The sequence below is a fragment of the Oncorhynchus mykiss genome, chromosome 4 (assembly GCF_013265735.2).
Source record: "Oncorhynchus mykiss isolate Arlee chromosome 4, USDA_OmykA_1.1, whole genome shotgun sequence".
Classification (NCBI taxonomy): Eukaryota; Metazoa; Chordata; class Actinopteri; order Salmoniformes; family Salmonidae; genus Oncorhynchus; species Oncorhynchus mykiss.
This window is the reverse complement of record NC_048568.1, coordinates 27,513,807-27,539,440: the sequence shown is the minus strand read 5'-3', so window position 1 is coordinate 27,539,440 and position 25,634 is coordinate 27,513,807. Positions and strand designations below refer to the sequence as shown.

Below are 25,634 nucleotides of genomic sequence, written 5' to 3'. Positions count from 1 at the left end.
TGAATAAAGCTTAAGTTCTACAGAGTCATGTGAATAAAGCTTAAGTTCTACAGAGTCATGTGAATAAAGCTTAAGTTCTACAGAGTCATGTGAATAAAGCTTAAGTTCTACAGAGTCATGTGAATAAAGCTTAAGTTCTACAGTCATGTGAATAAAGCTTAAGTTCTACAGAGTCATGTGAATAAAGCTTAAGTTCTACAGAGTCATGTGAATAAAGCTTAAGTTCTACAGAGTCATGTGAATAAAGATTGAGTTCTACAGAGTCATGTGAATAAAGCTTGAGTTCTACAGTCACATGAATAAAGATTGAGTTCTACAGTCACATGAATAAAGATTGAGTTCTACAGAGTCACATGAATAAAGCTTGAGTTCTACAGAGTCATGTGAATAAAGCTTGAGTTCTACAGAGTCATGAATAAAGCTTGAGTTCTACAGAGTCATGTGAATAAAGCTTGAGTTCTACAGAGTCATGTGAATAAAGATTGAGTTCTATAGAGTCACGTGAATAAAGCTTGAGTTCTACAGTCACATGAATAAAGATTGAGTTCTACAGTCACATGAATAAAGATTGAGTTCTACAGTCACATTAATAAAGATTGAGTTCTACAGTCACATGAATAAAGATTGAGTACTAAAGATTCTACAGAGTACATGCAGACAGGACCAAGGCTCCATGTTCAGACACCACCTCTGTTTCACCCGAGACAACTTACAGTTAAACTGTTCCATAGCAAATAGAAAAAAAAACAACACCTTCAATATCACCAAGTATGGTCCAATTCAGCTCTATGGAACTGCTTGGAACTGTTGTGGAAGCATGCACTAAACAAGAGAGAGTGTGCAGAGATCAGAATTACAACTGGAAAGACTGGACTGGTGTAGCACACTTCCAACATTCACACTTTTCAAATGTGAATTTATAAGGAATAAACATATTCCAAATGCACCTTTTTTGTATCTTGTTTGCGTGGATATCCTTATGGATAGTCCAATTTGACATCAGACCAGTGAAAGATACGGTTTCCACTGCGTACAACATAAACAATCAGTGACAAACGATACGCAACAGCTTGTGTAAAATCAATGGATGCACAATTACCATTAGTCACCTGACAAAGATCCTTGAAGGATCTAAACATTGTTTGTTTTCGAATTAAGGTACATGGTGGAGTTTATGAGTGTGCAGGCTCTATTTCTTTCGCACAATAACCATTCACACATCAACAGAACTAGATCACACATTACCAATGATTGAAAAGACAACTATAATGCTTTGTGTCCAATCAATTCTTCTGTAACTGTAACCTATTCTATACTGTACACTGAGTTTACAAAACATTAGGAACACCATTCTCTTTCCATGACAGACTCCCCAGTTGATTCCAGGTGAAAGCTCTGATCCCTTATTGATGTTACTTGTTAAATCCACTTCAATCAGTGTAGATGAAGGGGAGGAGACAGGTTAAATAAGGATTTTTAAGCTGTGAGACAATTGAAACATGGATTGTATATGTGTGCCATTCAGCGGGTGAAAGATTTAAGTGTCTTTGAACAGGGTATGGTAGTAGGTGCCAGGCGCACCAGTTAGTGCTGTTTTTTTCACACTCAACAGTTTCCCGTGTTTATCAAGAATGATCCACCACCTAAAGGATATCCAGCCAACATGACACAACTGTGTCAACATGGACCAGCATCTCTGTGAAACGCTTTCAACACCTTTTAAAGTCCCGACAAATTGAGGCTGTTCTGAGGTCAAAAGGGGGTGCAACTCAATATTAGGAAGGTGTTCCTCATGTTTTGTACACTCAGTGTATAACGCCTATATCGTCTACGGATATGACTTGGTGTGAAAACCTCAAAACGCAGAGAGTCTGTACAATTCCCTTTCCATCATCTCTAATCACCGTCCCCCCCCCCCCCCCCCCCCCCCCCCAAAAAAAAAATACATGATGCACTAATATCTAAACTCCTGCCATTTGTGTTTCAAACTCCAAACTACCAGCCCCATGCTGAATAGGGAATCCACACAGGGAAACAAATGAAAAAGAAGAAGTAATTAAAAGAGAACAGCAGTATCAGCTGTAAGTAACTCACCTATCACCACTAGGTACATGCCTGCCCAGTGGTCCACAGTGGGCGACAGTTTGGACGTGTATTTGTTGTCCTCCTCCATGCTCATCTTCCACAGACAGATCAGACCAGTACGGACAAGTATTCAAACTCCCCAAACGGTGCCAGCGAGAGAAGTAGACCTCCAAGAGGGACACAGGCTCATCTGAACCAGGCTTATCCTTGACATTACCACAGGTAGCATTTTCAATCAGCCCCTAGAATCTTTATATTCCCTCTCCATAATGGACTCCCACACATATGCACCCAGACATGCTAAGTACACACACACACACCACCCCCACCTCCCCTCGCTGAGCAGATTAGGATGACAACTGTCAACTGTGAGTGTAAGTACACTCATGAAAATGCTCACACATGTACACACACACTCCTGCCCTGGGTGAATGGTGCAGTCTTTCTATGCTCCTGTCCAAATTTCACTTGCACCCATCTGTGCTAACAGCATTATCTTCACAGTGTTTTCATGTGTGTGTGTGTGTGTATGTCATGGTGTGTGGAAAAAGGGAACACTATCTAATCCAGCCAAAACTCTCCTGGTCCTCCTCCTGTAGAGCGAATAACACCTTTTGGCAGAGCACGACCACAAATACAGACAGACACACACACACACACACACTGAGTGCATTACGAGGAGAGATACTGTAGCAAAGCAGCAAGGAGAGCCCCAGTGCCTGACGTTCCATAGAAGCCTCAATCGGAGAGGAGCTAGTCTACAGCTGTTTCAACGGGTCAGGCTTCGCTTAGCACATCAACCGTGAAACTAGGCATACTTACTCTCCAAGAATTACCTTGATACCGGGAAAAGTCAGAAGGCATTATTCAAAATTATCCCCATTTTGCAGCATCATATGGCCAAATTACCTCCACACTTAAAGCTATAATCTAATCATCTGTTTTGGTAAAAAGATGAGGAATGGGCCTATATAAATTAGACACACCTACTCATTCTAGGGTTTTTCTTTACTTTTACTATTTTCTTCATTGTAGAATAATAGTGAGGAAATCGAAACTATGACATAACACAAATGGAATCATGTCTTAACCAAAAAAAGTGTTGAACAAATCAAAATATATTTTATATTTGAGATTCTTTAAAGTAGCCACCCTTTGCCTTGATGACAGCTTTGCACACTCTTGGCATCTGGATCGACAGAGTTTGAAAAACCATGTGCTGAATGACCAAAATGTAAAAATGAAGGAAAAAAACAGGGCTTCACTCCCATCAGTGAATCTGAAGATGGTGTTCTGCAGTACCCCTTTAATAATAATACAGGCTTTACTGATCAGTGGCCCTGGGTGAGTATGGGAGGATGGAAGAACCATTCCAGCCATTCAGACCAAAGGTTAGAGAGGGGGGGCTGATGACACCTGTGATTGTGAGGAACGGAGATGGACATGTGCGAGTTTCCAAGAAAAATCTTCTTCTTATGGCTTGGGGGCAGTATTTCGACGTCTGGATGAGAAGCGTGCCCAAAGTAAACTGACTGTTACTCAGGCCCAGAAGCTAGGATATGCATATAATGGTAGATTTGGATAGAAAACACTCTAACGTTTCCAAAACTGTTAAAATAATGTCTGTGAGTATAACAGAACTGATATGGCAGGTGAAAACCTGAGGAAAATCCATCCAGGAAGTGGGATTTTTTTAAATGTGGGTATTTAATTGAATGCCTATAGAGTGTCTAATGGGTTAGGACCCAGACTGCAGTTCCTATGGCTTCCACTAGATGTCAACAGTCTTTAGATATTGTTTCAGGCTTGTTTTCTGAAAAATGAAGAAGAATGAGACCTTTCTGTCAGTGGACTGAGGAAGAATGCAGAGCTGGTTTGCGCGCGTGACCTAGTTCCTTTCTATTGAATACGCTATTGTCCGGTTGAAATATTATCGATTTTATAGACAATTGACAACCTGACGATTAATTATAAACATCTTTTGACATGTTTCGACAAACTTTACCAGTGCTATTAAGATGTATTCATCTGCATGCTTTGACCGCCTTTGAGTCAGTGGATTACTGAACAAAACAGAGTTTTTGGGATATAAAGAGGGACTTTATCGAACAAAAAAACAAACATTTATTGTGTAGCTGGGACTCTTGTGACTGCAACCATATGAAGATCTTCAAAGGTAAGTTTATTGCTATTTCTGACTTTTGTAATTCCTTTACTTGGTTGTAAAATGTTTGTATGCTTTTGTAAGCGGGGCGCTGTCCTCAGATAATCGCATGGTATGCTTTCGCCGTAAAGCCTTTTTGAAATCTGACAAAGCGGCTGGATTAACAAGAAGTCAATTTTTAAGCCGATGTATAACACTTGTATTTTTTATGAATGTTTATTTGGACTATTTCTGTATTTTGAATTTGGCACTCTGCAATTTCATTGGATGTTGAGGTGGGTCGCTAGTGGAATACCTGCGCCAGAAAGGTTCATAGAGATATGGAGGGAGAGGGGAGGAAGAGATCGAGAGAGAGAACCATGCCCCCGCCCCCTGAAACAGGGAAGAGACTCACGGGGTATGCTAACCCACTCTTTTAAATTAGTAAACACAGGAACATTTTATATCTGGGTCGAAATGAATAAGGAAATTATCTCAGAGAACATTTGTCATGTGTGCTACCTCTATCTCTCCAATAGAATCCCCTTACTTTAACGATGACAGCTTTTCCATCCTAGCGGGGGAGATCAACCATTTCCAGGCCCAGGGACATGTACTAGTCTGTGGTGACCTAAATGCCAGAACTGGACAAGAACCTGACACTCAGCACACAGGGGGACAAACACTTACCTGGATGACAGCATTCCCTCCCAAATATGCCCCCCTAGATACAACTATGACAAAACCAACAATAAAAATGAGTCACAACTCCTGCAGCTCTTTCGCACTCTGAGTCTGTACATAGTCAGTGGTAGGCTTCAAGGGGACTCCTATGGTAGGTGTAAGGGTTTTCCTCCTCTTCGTCTGAAGAGGAGAGGCGAGAAGGATTGGAGGACCAATATGCGGCGTGGTAAGTGTCCATGGTTCTTTTAACAAGAAATCCTCAAAATGAACAACTGAATACAAAAACAATAAACGTGGAACGAACGAAAAACACAGACACGGAAACAAACAGTGAAACCCAGGCTACCTAAGTATGATTCTCAATCAGAGACAACTAATGACACCTGCCTCTGATTTAGAACCATACTAGGCCGAAACATAGAAATCCCAAAATCATAGAAAAACAAACATAGACTGCCCACCCCAACTCACGCCCTGACCATACTAAATAATGACAAAACAAAGGAAATAAAGGTCAGAACGTGACAGTAGGTACACCTACAGCTCATCCCTTGGCAGTAGATTACTTTATCACTGCCCTCAACCCAGAGTCTCTCAGAGCGTTCACGTTCAGCCCACTGATACCCCTATCAGATCACAGCAAAATCACAGTCTACTTGAACAGAGTAATACTCAATCATGAGGCATCAAAGCCAAAGGAAGTGCGTAATAATAAGAAACAATATAAATATAGTAAGTAGCATAGAAACCTACCAAAAAACAATTAGGCAACAACAAATTCAATCGCATTTAGACAACTTCCCGGACAAAATGTTTCACTGTAATAGTAAAGGTGTAAACTTGGCAGTAGAAAGCCTAAACAGTATATTTGATCTTTCAGCTTCCCTATCAAATCTAAAAATGTAAAGCAGACAAACATTTTTTTGAAAAAGACAAATGGTTTGATGAAGAAAGCAAAAACATAAGAAAGAAATTGAGAAACCTATCCAACCAAAAACATAGTGACCCAGAAAACATGAGTCTAAGCCTTCACTATGGTGAATAACTAAAACAATACAGCACTACGGAAAAAGACCGAATAGCTTGTCAGAAATCTGCTTATTGTAACTGAAGAATCCATAGAATCTATCCACTTCTGGGGAAATTGGAACACACTAAACAAACAACAACACAAAGAGTTATCTATTCAAAATGGAGATGTATGGATAAACCACTTCTCCAATCTTTTGGCTTTATAACAAAGAACAAAGACCAAACCAGCTAAAACATATACATGATCAATTACAAATCTTAGAATCAGCTATCAAAGACTACCAGAATCCAATGGATTCTCCAATTATATTGAATGAACTGCAGGACAAAATACAAACCCTCCAACCCAAAAAGGCCTGTGGTGTTGATGGTATCATAAATGAAATAATCAAATATACAGACCAAAAATTCCTATTGGCTATACTTAAACTCTTTGACACCATCCTCAGCTCAGGCATCTTCCCCAATATTTGTAGCCAAGGACTGATCACCCCAATCCACAAAAGTGGAGACAAATTTGACCCCAATAACTACTGCGGGATATGCGTCAACAGCAACCTTCGAAAATCCTCTGCATTATCATTAACAGCAGATTCCTACATTTCCTCAGTGAAAACAACGTACTGAGCAAATGTAAAATTGGCTTTTTATCAAATTATTGCACAACAGACCATGTATTCACCCTGCACACCCTAATTGAAAAACAAACAAACAAAAGCAAAGTCTTCTTGTTCATTTAAAAAAATATTTTGACTCAATTTAGCATGAGGGTCTGCCATACAAATTGATGGAAGAAAAACATTCACCATTATAAAATCTATGTACACAAACAGTGTAAAAAACACATTTCTTTCCACAGGGCCGTGGGGTGAGACAGGGATGCAGCTTGAGCCACACCATCTTCAACATATATATCAACGAATTGGCGGGGGCACTAGAACTGTCTGCAGCACCCGGCCTCACCCTACTAGAATCTGAAGTCAAATGTCTACTGTTTGCTGATAATCTGATGCTTCTGTTCCCAACCAAGAAGGGCCTACAGCAGTATCTAGTATGCACAGATTCTGTCAGACCTGGGCCCTGACAGTAAATCTCAGTAAGACAAAAATAATGGTGTTCCAAAAAAGGTCCAGTTGTCAGGACCAGAAATACAAATTCCATCTAGACACCGTTGCCCTAGAGCACACATAAAACTTTACCTACCTCGGCCTGAACTTCAGCACCACAGGTGCTTTAGAAAACAGCATCTGCTTAATTTGAATACTTTTAAAATATACATAAAATAAGGGCATTATTGTTAACATAAAAGGTGAGTGATGGGCGGCAAAGTGTTAATGCTTGTTCACGTGCATACAGTTTCAGCTAGGCATGTTACATTGGACATTATGTAATACAGCGAAAAGCCTGTCGTTAATAGTTACTGAATAAGTAAAATATATTTGAACAGGAGCTCAACTTTGATTTTAGAAGTGTGGGGAACATAATATATAATTTTTTATCCAGCTGGATAATCACTCCAAATAGCCTACCCGACCGCTAGGAGGCGTCGGCATGGTCCTAAAGCACACCGTTGCCTAGTTTTGTATCACATTCCAAAGACAAAACTGGCAGTGGACAAAAATGCAAAGTTGCGCCCCTGTATTTGAGTAGCAAACAGGGAAACAGCAAATTCCAGACAGTTTGCAGTAGAACAGACCAGAGGGGAGAATCGTTTACTACATCAATTATTGGGATCATCTGGTTACCACCAGTGTTTGGAATACATTGAGCTAGTTGGCAAAGCAGGCCATGGGACACCTTTTCACAGAATGTATTTGTCAAAGGTCTGTGGTGGGTCTGTGTAAGCTATGCGATTATATTGGAGAGGAGACAGGTTTATAGCAGAGAATGTCATCTATGAATTTACTGTTAGTATTTCTAAGTAGCGGCCATGTAGTAGCCAGGGAAACTAATTGTTCTCACTTTATGATAGAACACTCAGATTTTTGCCAGACTGTGTCTCTCTTTACTTGAATTGTTAGGATTTTCTTGTGATCACAAAAAAACTTCTTATATTATTTTGCTAAAATATAAATATTTTATTTGAAAAGATGGGCCTGGCTGAGTATAGAACATTCAGTTTTCTGCCTGAGTGTGGCGCTGTTTACCGCAATTCTCTGGAAACTACTTATTTTGCTCAATTTGAGATTTAAATAAATCATGTTTCTTTGAATAGATGGGCCTGGCTGTCATGACAAATACATTGAGGGGAAAGGATCCATAGACACAGAGGATGATTATCTTTCTGCACATCTCTATTTGCGATCCTGGCTAACAAATAAAAAATATATATTTTCAATATTAATGTTTATATTTTTCAATATTCATAAATTAATGTAAGAAAATTGTTAATGAAGTCTAAATACTACTCATTTTAAAGCTCAAGCGGTAAAGCTTGGGATTCTCTGCCTCAAACCCTATTACAGGTGCTGACTGGTGCTCACTGGCTTACTGGCTCACTGGCTTACTGGTGCTCTTCCATGCTATCCCTAGGAGGGATGCGACATTTGAGCGGGTTGAGTCACTGACGTGATCTTCCTGTCTGGGTTGGCGCCCCCCCCTTGGGTTGTGCCGTGGGGGATATCTTTGTGGGCTATACTCGGCCTTGTCTCAGGATGGTAAGTTGGTGGTTAGAGATATCTCTCTAGTGGTGTGGGGGCTGTGCTTTGGCAAAGTGGGTGGGGTTATATCCTGCCTGTTTAGCCCTGTCTGGCGGTATCATCGGACGGGGCCACAGTGTCTCCCGACCTCTCCTGTCTCAACCTCCTGTATTTATGCTGCAATAGTTTATAAATCGGAGGGCTAGGGTCAGTCTGTTATATCTGGAGTATTTCTCCTGTCTTATCCAGTGTCCTGTGTGAATTTAAGTATGCTCTCTCTCTCTTTAAGTATGCTCTCTTTCTTTCTTTCTCTCTCGGAGGACCTGAGCCCTTAGACCATGCCTCAGGACTACCTGGCCTGATGACTCCTTTCTGTCCCCAGTTCATCTGGTCGTGCTGCTGAACATCTTGGCCATGTTCTTCTATAATCTCCACCCGGCACAGCCAGAAGAGGACTGGCCACCCCTCATAGCCTGGTTCCTCTCTAGGTTTCTTCTTAGGTTCTGGCAAGGCCTTTCTAGGGATTTTTTCCTAGCCACCGTGCATTGCTTGCTGTTTTGGGGTTTTAGGCTGAGTTTCTGTACAGCACTTTGTGGCATCAGCTGATGTAAGAAGGGCTTTATAAATACATTTGAATGATTTGATTGATTGTAGCATCTACAGATTAAACATTAGTCAAAATGTCTGAAGGGCCAAAATGCCACAAATGTTCCTAATTCAATAAATTATTTCTCAATATGCTTTAAGATACAAGTTTCAAAGATACGTCAACAACCCTTCCTCCAAATGACCCCTCTATGAATTAAATATTGTGAAAATCCCTAAAATCAGTATTTTTAAAAATATCTAGTTACATGTGGAATCACCCATTAGCTGAATCAAGTGTAATGTGTGCTTTCCTGCTGGTCTTGGTCAGTGCACATACTTCAGCGCTGACCAATAGCGTTTCGGGGCAGACCAGCTTGCATAAATCTCTCAGTGTCATAAATCTCTGTGTCATAAATCTCTCAGTGTCATAAATCTCTGTGTCATAAATCTCTCTGGCAATATTCCTCAGGTGATAGAAGTTAGATACCACAGGACTCAGCATCCATTTATCAGGGCAATGTGAACGTCTTTCCCACTGAGTGACTCAGAGACAGAGAGGCAGACAACATTGGGCACAGCAGTCTTGAGGCTCTGCATGCAGTACACCCTCAATAGCAACCTGTGTTTGTAAAATAAAATAAAAACAAGCATTGATATTCTGTATGGGTCACTTTCTCTAAATCCTTCCACTCAGTGTAGCTTTTCCTATATAAAGTGTATAAGGACTTTGTGACATCTGCTGATGGAAGAAGGGCTTTATACATTTTATTGATTGATTTGATTGAACAGCATAGAATTTGAGAGCGAAAACACAATGATGTAATCTCCCCCATGTATGGAGTACAATGAAAGGTGGTTTGGTGAATCAAGGTGACGGACATCCATTACTGAGGTGAACAATTCAGGGAATGAATGACGTGGGGTGAGATGGAAGAGCTGGTCCTGAGGATTACATGAAGCCCAAAACACACTTTGTGTATCAAGAAGTTTCAATTAAGGACTGTATATATTGACAGATACCGACAGGCTGTATGTATGGCGAAGATGAATGCCATCACTAATAGCCTGGCCTCATGCTGTGTGGCGTGACTTGCTCTATTCAGAGATTCACTGATGATTACGCTAAGAACACTAATTTATAATAGTGTAATAGGTGCTGAAATGACATTTACATAAAGAAAGTTGCATAAATGGCATTTACATGCTCCACTACTTCCTGTCTGACTCTCTGTATAGTATCTCATCAGCCGCTGGACTCCCAGACTCAGTGCTCTCTTCTGGGGCTCTGACATGTGAGTCAGCCTCTCAGTCTGTGATTACTGTTACATGATGATGACAGAGTTTAGGAGGTCTGTCTCACAATTTTTTGTCACTTATGAAGAAACAAGTCATAAACATGAATGTCTCTACTGTAAGCTTTCAGCTTGTGGAAGTGGAGTGTCAATTTGATTCAGTCGATACAGATCAAAACGGCTAATTAAGTATCATGGATGATTTGGACATCACATGCCTTTGTTGGGTCACACACATACTCACATACACTCGCACATGCCTCCTTTGATGTTGCGTGACACTGTTGTCATGACTTGACTTTTAACATGAATCTGAAGACTGTTATTTATCTAATAAACTAACTATGTTTAATTGTTACCCGATCAAATTATTCAAGTAACAATTAACTCATTAGGATCTGGGGCACCACGAGAGCAGTTCATTAAACAGTTACCATTTCCCAAATTAAACTCTAAAGGTCTTTACCTATCACATCTATAAACAGTCAACTTATTAATCATAACCTTGTATCATATCATCATTCTGAACAGTTGTAACCCCCTTTCATCTGCAAAGACCAGAGCCTTACTTATTACACAAATTGGTTTAATTATTTATTTACTAGCTAATTAAGTGGTAACACAGGATAGACATACACACTTAATACATTAGAAACAGGTCCCTATTGGACTGACAACAAAATGGCTGCTTGTTACAAAAGACATGGTGAGGGCGAGAGAATGAGAGGGGGGGGGGGTACATTGGTACATTTAGAAACTACTCTCACTTATACTTTTCACATGAACCGCTGCCCGCTTGGAGTAAGACATCATGAATGTACTTAAGTGAAAATGCCTTGGTTCACCGTGTATCTCTCTCAGAACCAAGCCGCCTTGGAAATGGGGTTGGGCCTTTTCGCGAAATGGGGTTGGGCCTTTTCAGAGTAGGCTCTGATTTTCCAAAATGGTTCCGACAAGTCTTCTACTGTTGTCCTTTTCTATAGTTGTCTGGTATCTGGGGACACCCCCCCCGTCCCCCCCCGTCCCCCCCATCCCCCCATCCAGAGGGGTCTGGTTGAAGTCATTCATTGCAAACCTGATCTGACCTATTTGGATCCTCACAGGACCATCATGACACTGTCCTTTGTGCTTGGTTTACGCTCCGTCGCCTCCAGACTATGTCTAGCGTCTCTCTGTGTCATGGGACCATCTGTGGTCGGGCGCCAGAACAGGCCCCGAGGAAGGATGCTAATTGGTGAACAACTAGTGCCATTTCCTACACAACACAACGACGAAGACACAATAAAACATTAGCAAGGGTTTGGTTCAAGGCTGTGTCAAACCTCCGGTCCAAAAATGTAAGTGGAAAGTGTATTATGTGACATAGGACACTTTAAAGGACAATAGTACATTAAGATATCCTCATAGCTATAAACCAGGGGTGGGCAATTCCAGTCCTTGAGGGCCTGATTGGTGTCACAGTTTTTCCCCAGCCCCAGCTAACACACCTGACTCCAATAGTCACCTAATCATGAGCTTCAGTTTAGAATGCAATTTGATTAATCATCTGTGTTTGCCAGGGATGGAGAAAAAGTGTCACACCAATCAGGCCCTCGCAGACTGGAGTTGCCCACCGCTGCTATAAACCGAAGTGTGTGGGTGCTGAATAGATGAATAACGGTCCATATTTTACAGAATGACACCATATCATAAAATCTCTGGCACTGGTAACCCCACTGGTACCCTCACTATGCAGGGAATTGGATATATTTTAAGACAAGCCCTTTGACTTCACCTAGTGTCAATTACAAGAGACTACTTCATACAGCAGGCCTGGGCAATTCCAGTCCTCTGGGGCCTGATTGGTGTCACACTTTCCCCCATCCCTGGCAAACACACCTGATTTAAACTAACTGCATGTTTAACTGAAGATCATGATTAGTTGATTATTGGAGTCAGGTGTGTTAGCTGGGGCTGGGACAAACGTGTGACACCAATTAGGCCCCCGAGGACTGGAGTTGCCCAGGCCTGCCATACAGTGACTGACAGTGATGTATAATAAGTTGACTAGCTGTCATTCTACTGTCAGTCTGTTGAGGCTGTGATTGTGAAATCATTCTAGAAATTTGACAGGCCTTCAGAAAGTTGTTATTGATAAATGCTATTTAAATGCCATGGCACACATCAATAACCAGCCAATCAATAGGCTAACTGATTACAGGGCAGTGTTGTTGTCTGTAATCAATTGTAGTTAAAAAGCAGTATAGACCAATCAATCCTTTTAAGACATTCCATCAATAAAAGGAAATGGACTGTGTGCACTTCATTAGTTCATTTTGGCGTGTTACCTGTAAGATAAACTGTATATTAACAACAGCAACATGATCAATACCACAATACCATATCATGCATGGCATGTGGGACTGTGTCACCTTTATGAAATATCTGATTTAAACTGACTAATGGTCTACTAAAGGGCAATTGGTAGCCTTGGTATCCTTTCGAACCAACTGTATGAAATAATATACATATCACTGAAACTCAAGAAACACAGTCCTTGACTAATATCTGTTTACACCATTGAGGGAAAGACACCACTTTATAATGTACTACTGCTATGAGTAATACAAGCCTAGAGTTAAATAGGGACACCATGCAGATGTTTGTTCAGATCAGACAGCACCTCACCTTGGCCCAGACTAAACCCTGGCCCACTGCACTCTGGTACCACTCTCCCAATGCGGAAGAGTCTTAATGCTCTTATTACTGGCCTCCCTAGACTCAGAAAGTGCAGCAGGATGTTGATTCCTATGGTGCTGTGGTGTGTCTGTCACAGTGAGTGGAGCAGTCTAGTGTGTGTGTGTGTGTGTGTGTGTGTGTGTGTGTGTGTGTGTGTGTGTGTGTGTGTGTGTGTGAGAGAGAGATGCTGTATATCATCATGACTGACTCTCTGGAGCCCCCTAGTGTCTGTGTAACACCACTGGAGTCCAAAGACCCATCTCAAGTCCAATCAATCTCCACTTAAAGGGTTGCGCTGGGGTGTGTTCATTACACCGATTCTGTTATCAAATTGATCAGAAATACACTGTAGACATTGTTAATGTTGTAAATTACTATTATAGCTGGAAACGGCAGATTTTTTATGGAATATCTACAGAGGCCCATTATGAGCAACCATCACTCCTGTGTTCCAATGGCACGTTGTGTTAGCTAATCCAAGTTGATCATTTTAAAAGGCTAATTCATCATTAGAAAACCCTTTTGCAATTATGTTATCACAGCTGAAAACGGTTGTCCTTATTAAGGAAGCAATAAAACAGCAAGAAATTAGCAAGAAACTGAAGATCTCATACAACACTGTGTACTACTCCACAGAACAGCGCAAACTGTCTCTAACCAGAATAGAAAGAGTGGGAGGCCCCGGTGCACAACTGAGCAAGAGGACCAGTACATTAGAGTGTCTAGTTTGAGAAACAGACGCCTCACAGGTCCTCAACTGGCAGCTTCATTAAATAGCACCCGCAAAACACTAGTCTCAACATCAACAGTGAAGAGGCGACTCCGGGATGCTGGCCTTCTAGGCAGAGTTGCAAAGAAAAAGAAAAAGCCAAGCTAAGAGCCCTCTGTTTCAATAACCAAACTAGCATAACAGTAGTAATGAAGCAGTTTATTGGGCATGCACTCTAAGAGGCTTGCTAGTATGGGCATCATATGTGACTCACTGGGCTCAAAATAGTCAACTTAAATCAGTGGAGAAACTACCTTACACATATCATATGACCAAGTGAAACTTTACAAACATATTTCTCACAATGGAGTGATGATTGTGACTGACCAGGTGAATCCTGGTGAAAGCTATGATCCCTTATTGATTTTTAAGCCTTTAGACAATTTAGACAGTGTGTATGTGTGCCATTCAGAGGGTGAATGGGTAAGACAAAATATTTAAGTGCCTTTGAACGGTGTATGGAAGTAATGTAGGTGCCAGACGCACCGGTTTCAGTGTCAAGAACTGTAACGCTGCTGTGTTTTTCACGCATAACAGTTTCCCGTCACGATTGGTCCACCACCCAAAGGACATCCAGCCAACTTGTTGGAGTCAACATGGGCCACCATCCCTGTCGAATGCTTTAAACCTTGTAGAGTCCATGCCTCGACGAATTGAGGCTGTTCTGAGGGCAAAAGGGGGTGAAACTCAATATTCGAAGGCTGTTGCTAATGTATTTCTAGATTCAATCCGGCCTCTAATTGAGTTATAAAACTGTTGATATAAAGAGCGGTAATTGATTGAGTGCTGATTTAGTTTTTTATCGGTCTGTTGCCAGCATTGTTCTGATCGCGGTTTAACGACAGACACAGAGTTTAAAACAGAATCCAGAGCTACGGATGCTGCTGCACCAATACAGCACCTCCAGGGTGAGTGTGTGTGTAAGAGCATCTAGAGGGTTAATGTCCAGAATGTTTGTGCTAATTTAGAGACATTTACTGGCAATCTGCATTCTTCGGATGAATTCTGAGCTGGATATTCTGCCCACCCAGGTGATGCCGTTGGCTCCTGAGTGAATGAGCGGACCAATGAGGAAGAGAAGAGCACACACGAACACAGTGTAGTGGAAATGCTTAAATTTATTGATGAGGAAAATAAATCACTTTATCAACTTAGAGTTGATGTTGAACACAATGTAAAATATAAAGTGCATAATGGGAGTTAACTAGTAGTAAAGTAGAATGTTACCAACAATATTGAATAAGATGTAACGCATTAGAACTTCAGTACAATACAAACTATTTAACATGCAAATACATTCAGGGATCAGCCACATGGAGAGAAAGTTACGTTTGCGTGTGTGTGGTTGATAAATGTGTGTTCAGCCAGCGACGTTGAAGATCTTGTAGCTGAGGGCAGAAGGCAGGGAGAAGAAGAGCAGGCCCAGGAACAGAAGTCCCAGGACGGCCCCCAGCAGCAGAGCACAGTGCAGCTTGTACTGCCTCCAGACTAGGATACACACTACACGCACCGGGCTCAGCATCCACGACAGACTGGTGTTGGGACGACTACAGGGAGAGATGGAGATGTTTTACACAACAAAAATATCCACACAATACCCTCAAAGAGTCGTCTAGATACTCATGCAACCTCTGCCACACACATCAAGAACACAGCGACATTTACTAGACGCTGTAAACGTATATAAACCAAACATTTCCCAAAAACGTTTTCAATTCATTCAATTTATTGAAAGTCCTTGTTAAAACAGACAAATTAAGATTGTACACTTTTCAACAGAAATATATAAATACACTTTATCATACAAACAGACGAGAGTTAGTGCAAACATTAAAATATATTTTTTTGTTGGTTTGTATTTTGTGAACACGGGATCACTAAAATGACTGCAACACAAATGATGTCAAAACTGCAGGCTGACGCTTATTGGGATGAGTCTTGTCCTTGAGGCAGACCTGAGCTAGCTGCAAAGTCAAAAGTGGCAATTGTAAACATTTCTGGAAAGAATTTCACTTGTTGGTCTTAATTTAAGGCTAGGGTTATCAATTAGGGTTATCTGTGTGGTTAAAGCTAGGGTTAAGAGCTGCCTCCAGAACAAGATTCATGATGAAAAATGCTAACCTGCCTCATAAATACAGGTAGGTCAAGCAAGGGAAACCATGAGGGAACTGCCCACTGCAAACTAAGTAATCTCAAATCAAATTGTATTCATCACCTACACAGTTTACAGCAGGTATAAAAGGTGCAGTGCAATGCTTACGTGCTTTCTCCCTCAACATTGCAGAACGATATCAATAGTAATCAAAAGTCAATCAAAAACAAGTAATTCGAGGAAGGTAGTATGCATAGTAATTAAACTGATTCAAAAAACGGATAGGGCAAGCCGAGTAATCTGATAGGCCGATTGGGTAGAGGTCAAGAGGCCAATCCCCACCTTCCTATTCCTGTACGTCTCATGTGCTATAAGATGCACATAACCACTTAGGAATCTCTACATTGTATAAAAAAAAAGGGTCTAGATCCGGACATAAATAAAAGGTTTAGTAAGTGACTGTAAAGCTACAATAGAAAGTCATGCCTTGTCAGATGACCATGTAAACTGAATCACTCTGAGATGTTAGAATACAGTTGCATGCATATCTAAACCTACTGTGCATTTGCTGGATAACAGTAAGAATCTATAAGAGCATTCCAGGTCACTGAAGGAAGGGCTGAAGAAACAAGCATTGTTAACATAAAATGTTGGTGTTTGAGGACACAAATTAAACCAAACGATAGCATGCTTAGCTCGGTAATTGATAAATATTCAAAAGTTATTATTGTACTCTTTGTTCCTCTAGAAAAAAAATAGACATCTGTTGTTCAATCTCTTCATCATTATTTAAGATGTGTACAAAGGCTGCAAGAGGAACATTAACTGTTGGGAACAATCCATTTGTTGTCCAGTTCAAGTGATCACACCAACCAACCCCATGATTCCCATTTAAAAACAGCCGTATAATAGAAGTAATGGGAAAAATTACAACATCACTTGAGAAATGTATATCCATGCAAGACCAACAGTGCCAATCAACTGACCACTAACCATGTCCTTCCAAATCATTTAAGTCACAAATAAATAGATAAATAAATAAACAATGTCTAAAATGTTACATCAGGGTATGCCACATCATTGATGATCAGATCAGGGGCAAGGAGTTTGATTGGTTAGTCAGTGGTCATCGCAGGAGTGGTTAGGCCCACTGTGCTACTGTAGAGTAGAAGATATATGGACGTTCTTAGTTTTTAGTAGTTAAAGCGATAGATAAAAGGTCCAAGGGATAGATAGAACGACTTTGAGTAGAATGTGTGTTAAGCAGCACTGCCAAGGTTAGATGGGTGGTGGGGCGGGGGCAGGGCTGGGATGTTGAGGGAGGGGGGCTGCAATCATCTTGTCTCCGTATGTATCCACTCATTCATCCCCCTCAGGCCCCCAGCAGCTTCTTGACCAGGTAGCCAGGCATGCTGTAGAGGAAGAGCCCCAGCATCATGAGCAGCAGCAGGGCCACAATCATCTTGATGATGAGCCACTTGTAGCGGTTACACACCAGGTAGCGGATGGCCTTCAGGGGGCTCAGGAACCACAGGAAGGTGGTGTCTGGCCGACTGGGGGGGGGGGGGGGGGTTAGAGGGGATGGGTGGGGGGATAGTGGGGTAGAAGATATAGGGAAGGGAGTGGAGAAGGACATGGGGTTGATGGAGGGCAGTTGTGGGAGAGGTAGAGGTGGGGGACAGAGGGGTGAGTAGGTTAAAGGGAAGATAGTGGGTAGGGTGAGGAAATGGTGATAAGGGGGCCAGAGGTGGAGGATGAAAAGAGAAAAGAGGAGGGCCAGTGTTAGTGAGCCATATATAATGTATGACTATTTCCAATGGATCACATTTCTCCGTACACTACTACGCAAACAACCCTGTTTATGAAATAACTACATTATTTGTATTAACCAAAAGACCATTGCACAGTCAGCTAAGCACAGATATATTCCTCAGACAATGAAGACATAAAATGGGATGATGATTGTTTGACATTTTTCAGACACACATAGTGACTTATAGAAACAATTAGGTGTAAGTGACTTGCTCAAGGGCACATTGATACATTTTTCACCTATTTGGCTCAGGGATTTGAACCAGTGACCTTACGGTTACTGGCCCAACGCTCTTAACCGATAGGCTACCTGCTGCCCATATAATGACAGCCCTTATTGTTGATTTGTAGTTAATGTTGTTAACAACTTGAATAAATGGATTTTATGTGTTTTCTTAAATTCAGATTTCAGGGAGAATTTCACTGTAAAATTACAGCATTATCCTGGCACCAGAGTTGCAGCTTAATACTGTAATTTTGCTGTACAGCATCGATGCAGTTATACATTTCACGGTACTATTTTCCTTACTGTAAAACATTACAGCATACAATTTACAGCAGGGATGCTGTATGCTGCAACATGTTTTACAGTAAGGAAAATTACCATCTGTAGATTGTGTGATTTGATTGGTCAACACACCATCTGTAGATTGTGTGATTTGATTGGTCAACACACCATCTGTAGATTGTGTGATTTGATTGGTCAACACACCATCTGTAGATTGTGTGATTTGATTGGTCGACACACCATCTGTAGATTGTGTGATTTGATTGGTCAACACACCATCTGTAGATTGTGTGATTTGATTGTACAATGAGTGTTTGGAGACCTAGGTCTACATCATCTGAGATTCAATTGGCACATGAGCATTCACGCTAAGTTGCCATCTGAGAAACAGAAACGGCCAAAAAGTCGGTGTTTGTATTTGATTAAGTATGGATAGATTAGGTATGGATGGATTAAGTATGGATGGACTAAGTATGGATGGATTAAGTATGGATGGATTAAGTATGGATGGATTAAGTATGGATGGATTAAGTATGGATGGATTAAGTATGGATGGATAAGTATGGATGGATTAAGTATGGATGGATTTAGCATGGATGGATTAAGTATGGATGGATTAAGTATGGATGGATTTAGCATGGATGGATTAAGTATGGATGGATAAGTATGGATGGATTAAGTATGGATGGATTTAGCATGGATGGATTAAGTATGGATGGATAAGTATGGATGGATTAAGTATGGATGGATTTAGCATGGATGGATTAAGTATGGATGGATTAAGTATGGATGGATTAAGTATGGATGGATTAAGTATGGATTTCAACAAATAAATGCATGTAACTACAGAAGACAAACATAGGTACCAGGTAGGCGTTTCATTATTAGTTTAAAAAAAACGTATTGATCTTGAATCGATGTAGTCGGGGCTAGATATTCCACAAAGCCTGGTCTCTGCTCCACTCTGTTGGTGAATTTCACCATGGAGTGGTTTAGACTGCTAGCAACTCTGGTGCCAGTATAATGCTGTACATTTATAGGGAAAAGTTTTGCGCTGCATATAATATGACTCCAGTGTAATGACGGTGTAATGCACAATGGCAGACTCGTGATTGACACAAGACATTGACAGGTCGAGAGACAAGAGACATCACAGGAAAGGAGACTAAGACAGGGAGAAGCAGGAATCAAAGAAAAGAGGACTAGGTACCAGACACAATCTTTGTCTATCTGAGAAAATACAAAGATTGAGAGACAGACCTGAGATGTGGAAAATAGGACCTGAAAAGAAAGAGGACACGAGATGAAAGAGGTGGAGGGATAGAAGAAAGAGGTTATAGAAAAGGAAGGTGGTAGAAAGGGGAGAAGAAGATGTGATAACATCCATTGAGTGACAGATACCGCAGGAGAAGGGAGGAAAGGGATAGACACATATGGGATCAGTGAAAAGGAGGAACATAGGAGAGAACTGGAGAGGACCAGAGAGAGGACCAGAGAGAGGGACAGAGAGAGGACCAGAGAGAGGACCAGAGAGTGGACCAGAGAGAGGACCAGAGAGAGGACCAGACAGAAAAAAGGAGAGGGCCAGAGAGAGGACCAGAGAGAGGACCAGAGAGAGGGCCAGAGAGAGGGCCATAGAGAGGGCCAGAGAGAGGGCCAGAGAGTGGACAAGAGAGAGGACCAGACAGAAAAAAGGAGAGGGCCAGAGAGAGGACCAGACAGAAAAAAGGAGAGGACCAGAGAGAGGACCAGAGAGAGGACCAGAGAGAGGGCCAGAGAGAGGGCCAGAGAGAGGGCCAGAGAGAGGGCCAGAGAGAGGACCAGAGAGAATGCCAGAGAGAGGGCCAGAGAGAGGACCAGAGAGAGGGCCAGAGAGAGGGCCAGAGAGAGGACCAGAGAGAATGCCAGAGAGAGGGCCAGAGAGAGGACCAGAGAGAGGACCAGAGAGAGGGCCAGAGAGAGAGACAGAGAGAGGACCAGAGAGTGGACCAGAGAGAGGACCAGAGAGAGGACCAGACAGAAAAAAGGAGAAGACCAGAGAGAGGAGCAGACATAAAAAAGGAGAGGGCCAGAGAGAGGATCAGAAAGAAAAAAGGAGAGGACCAGAGAGAGAACCAGACAGAAAAAAGGAGAGGGCCAGAGAGAGGACCAGAGAGAGGACCAGACAGAGGACCAGACAGAAGAAAAAAAGGAGAGGACCAGAGAGAGGACCAGGCAGAAAAAAGGAGAGGACCAGAGAGAGGACCAGGCAGAAAAAAGGAGAGGACCAGAGAGAGGACCAGAGAGAGGACCAGACAGAAAAAAGGAGAGGACCAGAGAGAGGATCAGAAAGAAAAAAGGAGAGGACCAGAGAGAGAACCAGAGAGAAAAAAGGAGAGGGCCAGAGAAAGGACCAGAGAGAGGACCAGACAGAGGACCAGACAGAAGAAAAAAAGGAGAGGACCAGAGAGAGGACCAGGCAGAAAAAAGGAGAGGACCAGAGAGAGGACCAGGCAGAAAAAAGGAGAGGACCAGAGAGAGGGCCAGAGAGAGGACCAGAGAGAGGACCAGAGATAAAAAAGGAGAGGACCAGAGAGAGGGCCAGAGAGAGGACCAGAGAGAGGACCAGAGATAAAAAAGGAGAGGACCAAAGAGAGGACCAGACAGAAAAAAGGAGAGGACCAGAGAGAGGACCAGACAGAAAAAAGGAGAGGACCAGAGAGAGGACCAGACAGAAAAAAGGAGAGGACCAGAGAGAGGACCAGAGAGAGGACCAGACAGAAAAAAGGAGAGGACCAGAGAGAGGACCAGAGAGAGGACCAGACAGAAAAAAGGAGAGGACCAGAGAGAGGACCAAACATAAAAAAGGAGAGGACCAGAGAGAGGACCAGAGAGAGGACCAGACAGAAAAAAGGAGAGGACCAGAGAGAGGACCAGACAGAAAAAAGGAGAGGACCAGAGAGAGGACCAGACAGAAAAAAGGAGAGGACCAGAGAGAGGGTAAATGATAAAGAGAAAGTGACAGAAAAGAAGGAGCAGGAGAGGAAACGGTAGGATAGGAGAAGAGAGAGGAGAGGGGGCTACCAGTGGCCCTGGTAGGTCTCAGCCCCCTCAGGCCCCCAGCATTTTCTTGACCAGGTATCCAGGGAAGGAGTAGAGGAATAGACCCAACAGGAGTAGCAGCAGCAGCAGGCCCAGGGCCTTGAGGATCAGCCAGCGGTAGTTGTGCCAGATGAAGTAGCGGATGGACTTCAGGGGGTTCACAAACCACATGAGACTGGTGTCCGGGCGACTTCAGAAGGAGGGGAGGAGGAGGAGAAGAGGGGATGTAGATGGAAGGAAAGACAACGCAGGTTGGAGGGGAGAGAGGGAGGCAACACAGAGACAGTAAGAAGGGAAACGTGAAGAGATGACAGGAAGGTAACAGTGTGATGCCGTGAAAGTGTGTTCACATTGCAATGAGGTGCAGGTGTCAAAATAGACTGTATTTCTTATTATTATTTCAAGTCATTGTGTGCATCACATAACCTCTGAATAAGCCAGTGTGGCTCAGTTGGTAGAGCACAGTGCTTGCAATGCCAGGGTTGTGATTTCGATTCCCATGGAGGACCAATGTGACGAAGTATGAAAGGTGTACAGTATGCACTCCAGTCGCTCTAGAAAAAAGTGTCGACTAAAATGTAAACCATTATCAGCTTCTGATCGATGCAGAATAGAGGTTTAGAAATAAATGACCGGGAGAAATCAGTTGGTTTTAACACTTGCACAGTGTTATTTTTGCATGGTGTGAATAGAACCCCTGAAGGAAGTGGAGGATTATAGGAAAGTTGACCATGTCTGACTTATTTTCTGTTTCCCACCTTTGCTTTTAACATAGAGTTATTTGTGATTGTGTACGTTTTGTCTGAATGTGTATGTGGGTATAGTCTTAGTGTGAGTGTGTGTATACTGTAAATATAAAGATCTTACTTTGGTTTCTCCAGAGGGTCAGGCTCATTGCGTCCAAGACCAACAGGACTTTTCTCCGCCTCCTCTGCCGACATGAGATGAAGCTCCGCCTCCACTTTACCCTGAGAGGAAGACACAACCATTCCAATGATCCAATGTGTGTGTGTGGGTCTCACTCACTCACTCACTCACTCACTCACTCACCGTGAGTTCCATCTCGTCGTTCTCGTCACGGGCCACGAATGGCCACCAGCCCTTGACTCTCTTCTGTTTGAAGATGGAGATGCAGGGCAGCTCTGCCTGGTTCTGGACCATGTTTATAGAACACTGCTTGGCTGTCTTCGCCCCGCGGGGAAACCTGTTCAGGTCCAGCTCTATCGCACCTGTCAGGAGAGACAATACATGACATTAGACGATAACTGAGGAGATGACAGAGCTTGAGGGATGATATAAAGGAACTGTATATGGCCCAGTGAATGGACAACATTTGAGAAAAATGACAATTAAAAAAAAAAGAAGAATGAGTAGAGTTCTAGAGAGCTCCAGCAGTGTAGGCCTATAGTACCTAGAAAGTCATCAGCAGAGAAGTGGTCAGCATCCCAGACCTGCAGGGTGAGGCGTGCAGGGATCTTGTACTCGGTCTCGTCCCAGGAAAACATGGACTCCTTTTTGGAGATGACGATCTTCTCCTCAGCCATCAGGTAGTCGAAGGGGTACACGAAGCGCCAGTTGAAATTCCCCTCGCCCGTCAGAGAGTGGTAGTGGACGTCTGTGTCCTGCTTGTCCTCCTGTTGACCCTTCAGCCAGCTGGGTTAAAGGTCAAAGGTCACAGGGGGTCAGAGGTTAGGGGTGAGGGTCATGTTGACCTGATGATGTAGTAAATTAAGTGTAATGACTGTGTTATTATTGGGTTACTTTTGCATATTAACAAGCTTCACTTATCATGCTCTGTGTGAAGGTTGTCTGTGGAGGTTAGGCAGACGCAGTGAAGATCAGATCACCATTTTACATCAGTTAATGTGATTTGAAATTGCTATTCATAGTATGACTCAGTATGTGTTGTATGCATTACAGGTCTGTTCCATTGAATACACAAAAAGGATGTTAGTATTTGAAAAGCAAAACACGTATGGTGGGACCCTCCAATAAGAAACCAGCCAGTAATGACAAATGTATGAGATTATGAATTCAATCAAATTGAAACATGGCTGTGAAATAGTGGTCATAGTGTTTGCACCTAGGTGAATTCTATAAAAAGTATTACCACTGTAAAACAACTGAATAAGAATAGAGTTCACACTGTGTATTTAAATACAAATTGCCTGATTTGGTGTTGGACGGTCACATATTACAAATGCCATGCACACACAAAGCTTTACAAAAAGAGTCAAATACATTTTTATGACAGTGCTTTCCTTCATTGGAGGGAAGATGCAGATACGAGATTAACATTAACAGAAGTGTCTTACAATGCAAATCTAGTCTCAATGCAGGCTCAGCACAGTGTGGGGTGGCAGACTGAGTTTATCCCCTGCAGTAGTGCCAAGTGGCCAGTGGTTGGTGAGGAGGGTTCAATTCCATTTAAATTCAGAAAAGAAAACACAATTCCAATTTCATGAATTGAAAATGTATCTTTGAAAATTGATGTCAGTTTTAAAATCTTAAACTGGAATTTCAACACATTTTCTGTTGGACTGAATTGAAAACCTGAAGGTGGCACATTTGAGAAGCAGGATGGGAGAGGCCTCGGCCAAAAACGTTTCTACGACTTTGAATGTCCATTAGTATTGATATATTCTCAACAGCATCATTAATAAGTGCCAGCAAATGACAATACAATTGCAAAAACAATATGGAATCCATTCCATTTCCCATGCAAGCCTTTTTTGCTAATGCTGCCATGCATGAGGCTTCCTGGAATCCCGAGTAGTTTTAACCCCCGCCCAAGACAATCTACAACTGTTGTAGGAATGCAGCACCATACCAGTTAAACTAATGACAGTAAGGATGATTAGCCATTGGCAAGTCAAAATGGAATACTGTTATTGAGTTATCCTAGCTTATATCCAATTTAATGTGCATGAGAACTGACAGACTCTTTTATCTTCTAAGTGTGTTATTCACAGAACTTATTGCAAACAGTTTTCAATCCATTAACCTGGTTAATTCAATAATGAATAGTGGATGAGCTTGCCCTAGTGTCATTTGTTGACACGTTGACCTCTTTGCTGTTTAAGTGGTATGGTCCTGATTGGCTTCCTCTGTCTGTAGGCGTGAAGGCATTGTGGTTTACTGCGTGCTGACAGGAGGGCTAAGGGAGGGGCGGGTAAGGAAGGGGGAGGGGTTTGTACGAGCCATGCGATTTAAAGGTGTGTTTTACCCCCTGACATAAATGTCAGACATCTTTTCTCCTGTCATGAAAGCATCGTCCTCTAGAACTACGTCATCAGTGTTCCAAATAATAACACGCAGTTCAAAGCTGGACAACAGCACAGCATCGACACACAGGAGAGAGAGAGAGAGGACGACAAACAAGAGACACAAACAAACACGCAACACACAGAAAACGTGGAAACAAACAAAACAAAACAAAAAAACAATGATTAACGCCAAAAAAAAACGCGGGAGCACGCCACTTCGTCACACCCACTGGGCTATCAGGGCATAACGCCGCAGCCCTCTGTGGTACCTACCCCCTGACAAATATGTCACTGGACTTTTCCCCAGTGAAGTAATCATCGTCCTCCAGTATTACTTCGTCTGTATTCCATATAATCACCCTGAGCTCATATCTGGTGAAGGGGGAGGAAGGAACACACACAGTTGGACTGTTGTTGTCTAGTGCTTAATTGGCCCTGGGAGGTGGCTGTACACTCCTATGGTGAGACATGTACCAGGCCAGGTCTAGTGCTAGATAACCAACCTACTCTAATGAGATACAAAACTTACCACAGAAAACCACTAGATAACCAACCTACTCTAATGAGATACAACACTTACCACAGAAAACCACTAGATAACCAACCTACTCTAATGAGATACAACACTTACCACAGAAAACCACTAGATAACCAACCTACTCTAATGAGATACAAAACTTACCACAGAATACCACTAGACAACCAACCTACTCTAATGAGATACAACACTTACCACAGAAAACCACTAGATAACCAACCTACTCTAATGAGATACAACACTTACCACAGAAAACCACTAGATAACCAACCTACTCTAATGAGATACAACACCTACCACAGAATACCACTAGATAACCAACCTACTCTAATGAGATACAACACTTACCACAGAATACCACTAGATAACCAACCTACTCTAATGAGA

General features: G+C 42.2%; 2 protein-coding genes across 15 annotated transcripts in view; both read right to left on the bottom strand.

Moving 5' to 3' along the window:
• Window positions 1-2,179, bottom strand: part of LOC118964415 (opsin-5-like) — a 64,303-nt gene extending 62,124 nt beyond the window's left edge. Inside the window, exon 1 of the mRNA XM_036975467.1 lies at window positions 2,095-2,179. Within this exon, the coding sequence (XP_036831362.1) occupies window positions 2,095-2,179 (85 nt within the window). The remainder of the gene's footprint in view (window positions 1-2,094) is intronic.
• A 12,873-nt stretch (window positions 2,180-15,052) lies between these two features.
• Window positions 15,053-25,634, bottom strand: part of LOC110522432 (otoferlin) — a 122,292-nt gene continuing 111,710 nt past the window's right edge. For 6 of the 14 annotated variants that reach the window (XM_036976028.1, XM_036976034.1, XM_036976033.1 and 3 more), the window contains 5 exons: window positions 24,670-24,768; window positions 22,855-23,096; window positions 22,494-22,672; window positions 22,311-22,411; window positions 15,053-15,497 (listed from right to left, as the gene is read on the bottom strand). In XM_036976028.1, coding sequence (XP_036831923.1) covers window positions 15,311-15,497; window positions 22,311-22,411; window positions 22,494-22,672; window positions 22,855-23,096; window positions 24,670-24,768 — 808 coding nt within the window. In that variant the 3' untranslated portion in view covers window positions 15,053-15,310. Of the gene's footprint in view, window positions 15,498-15,658; window positions 17,596-21,425; window positions 21,634-22,310; window positions 22,412-22,493; window positions 22,673-22,854; window positions 23,097-24,669; window positions 24,769-24,982; window positions 25,082-25,634 lie in introns of those variants that run through there. The other 8 variants (XM_036976032.1, XM_036976040.1, XM_036976041.1 and 5 more) reach the window with 6 other exon arrangements.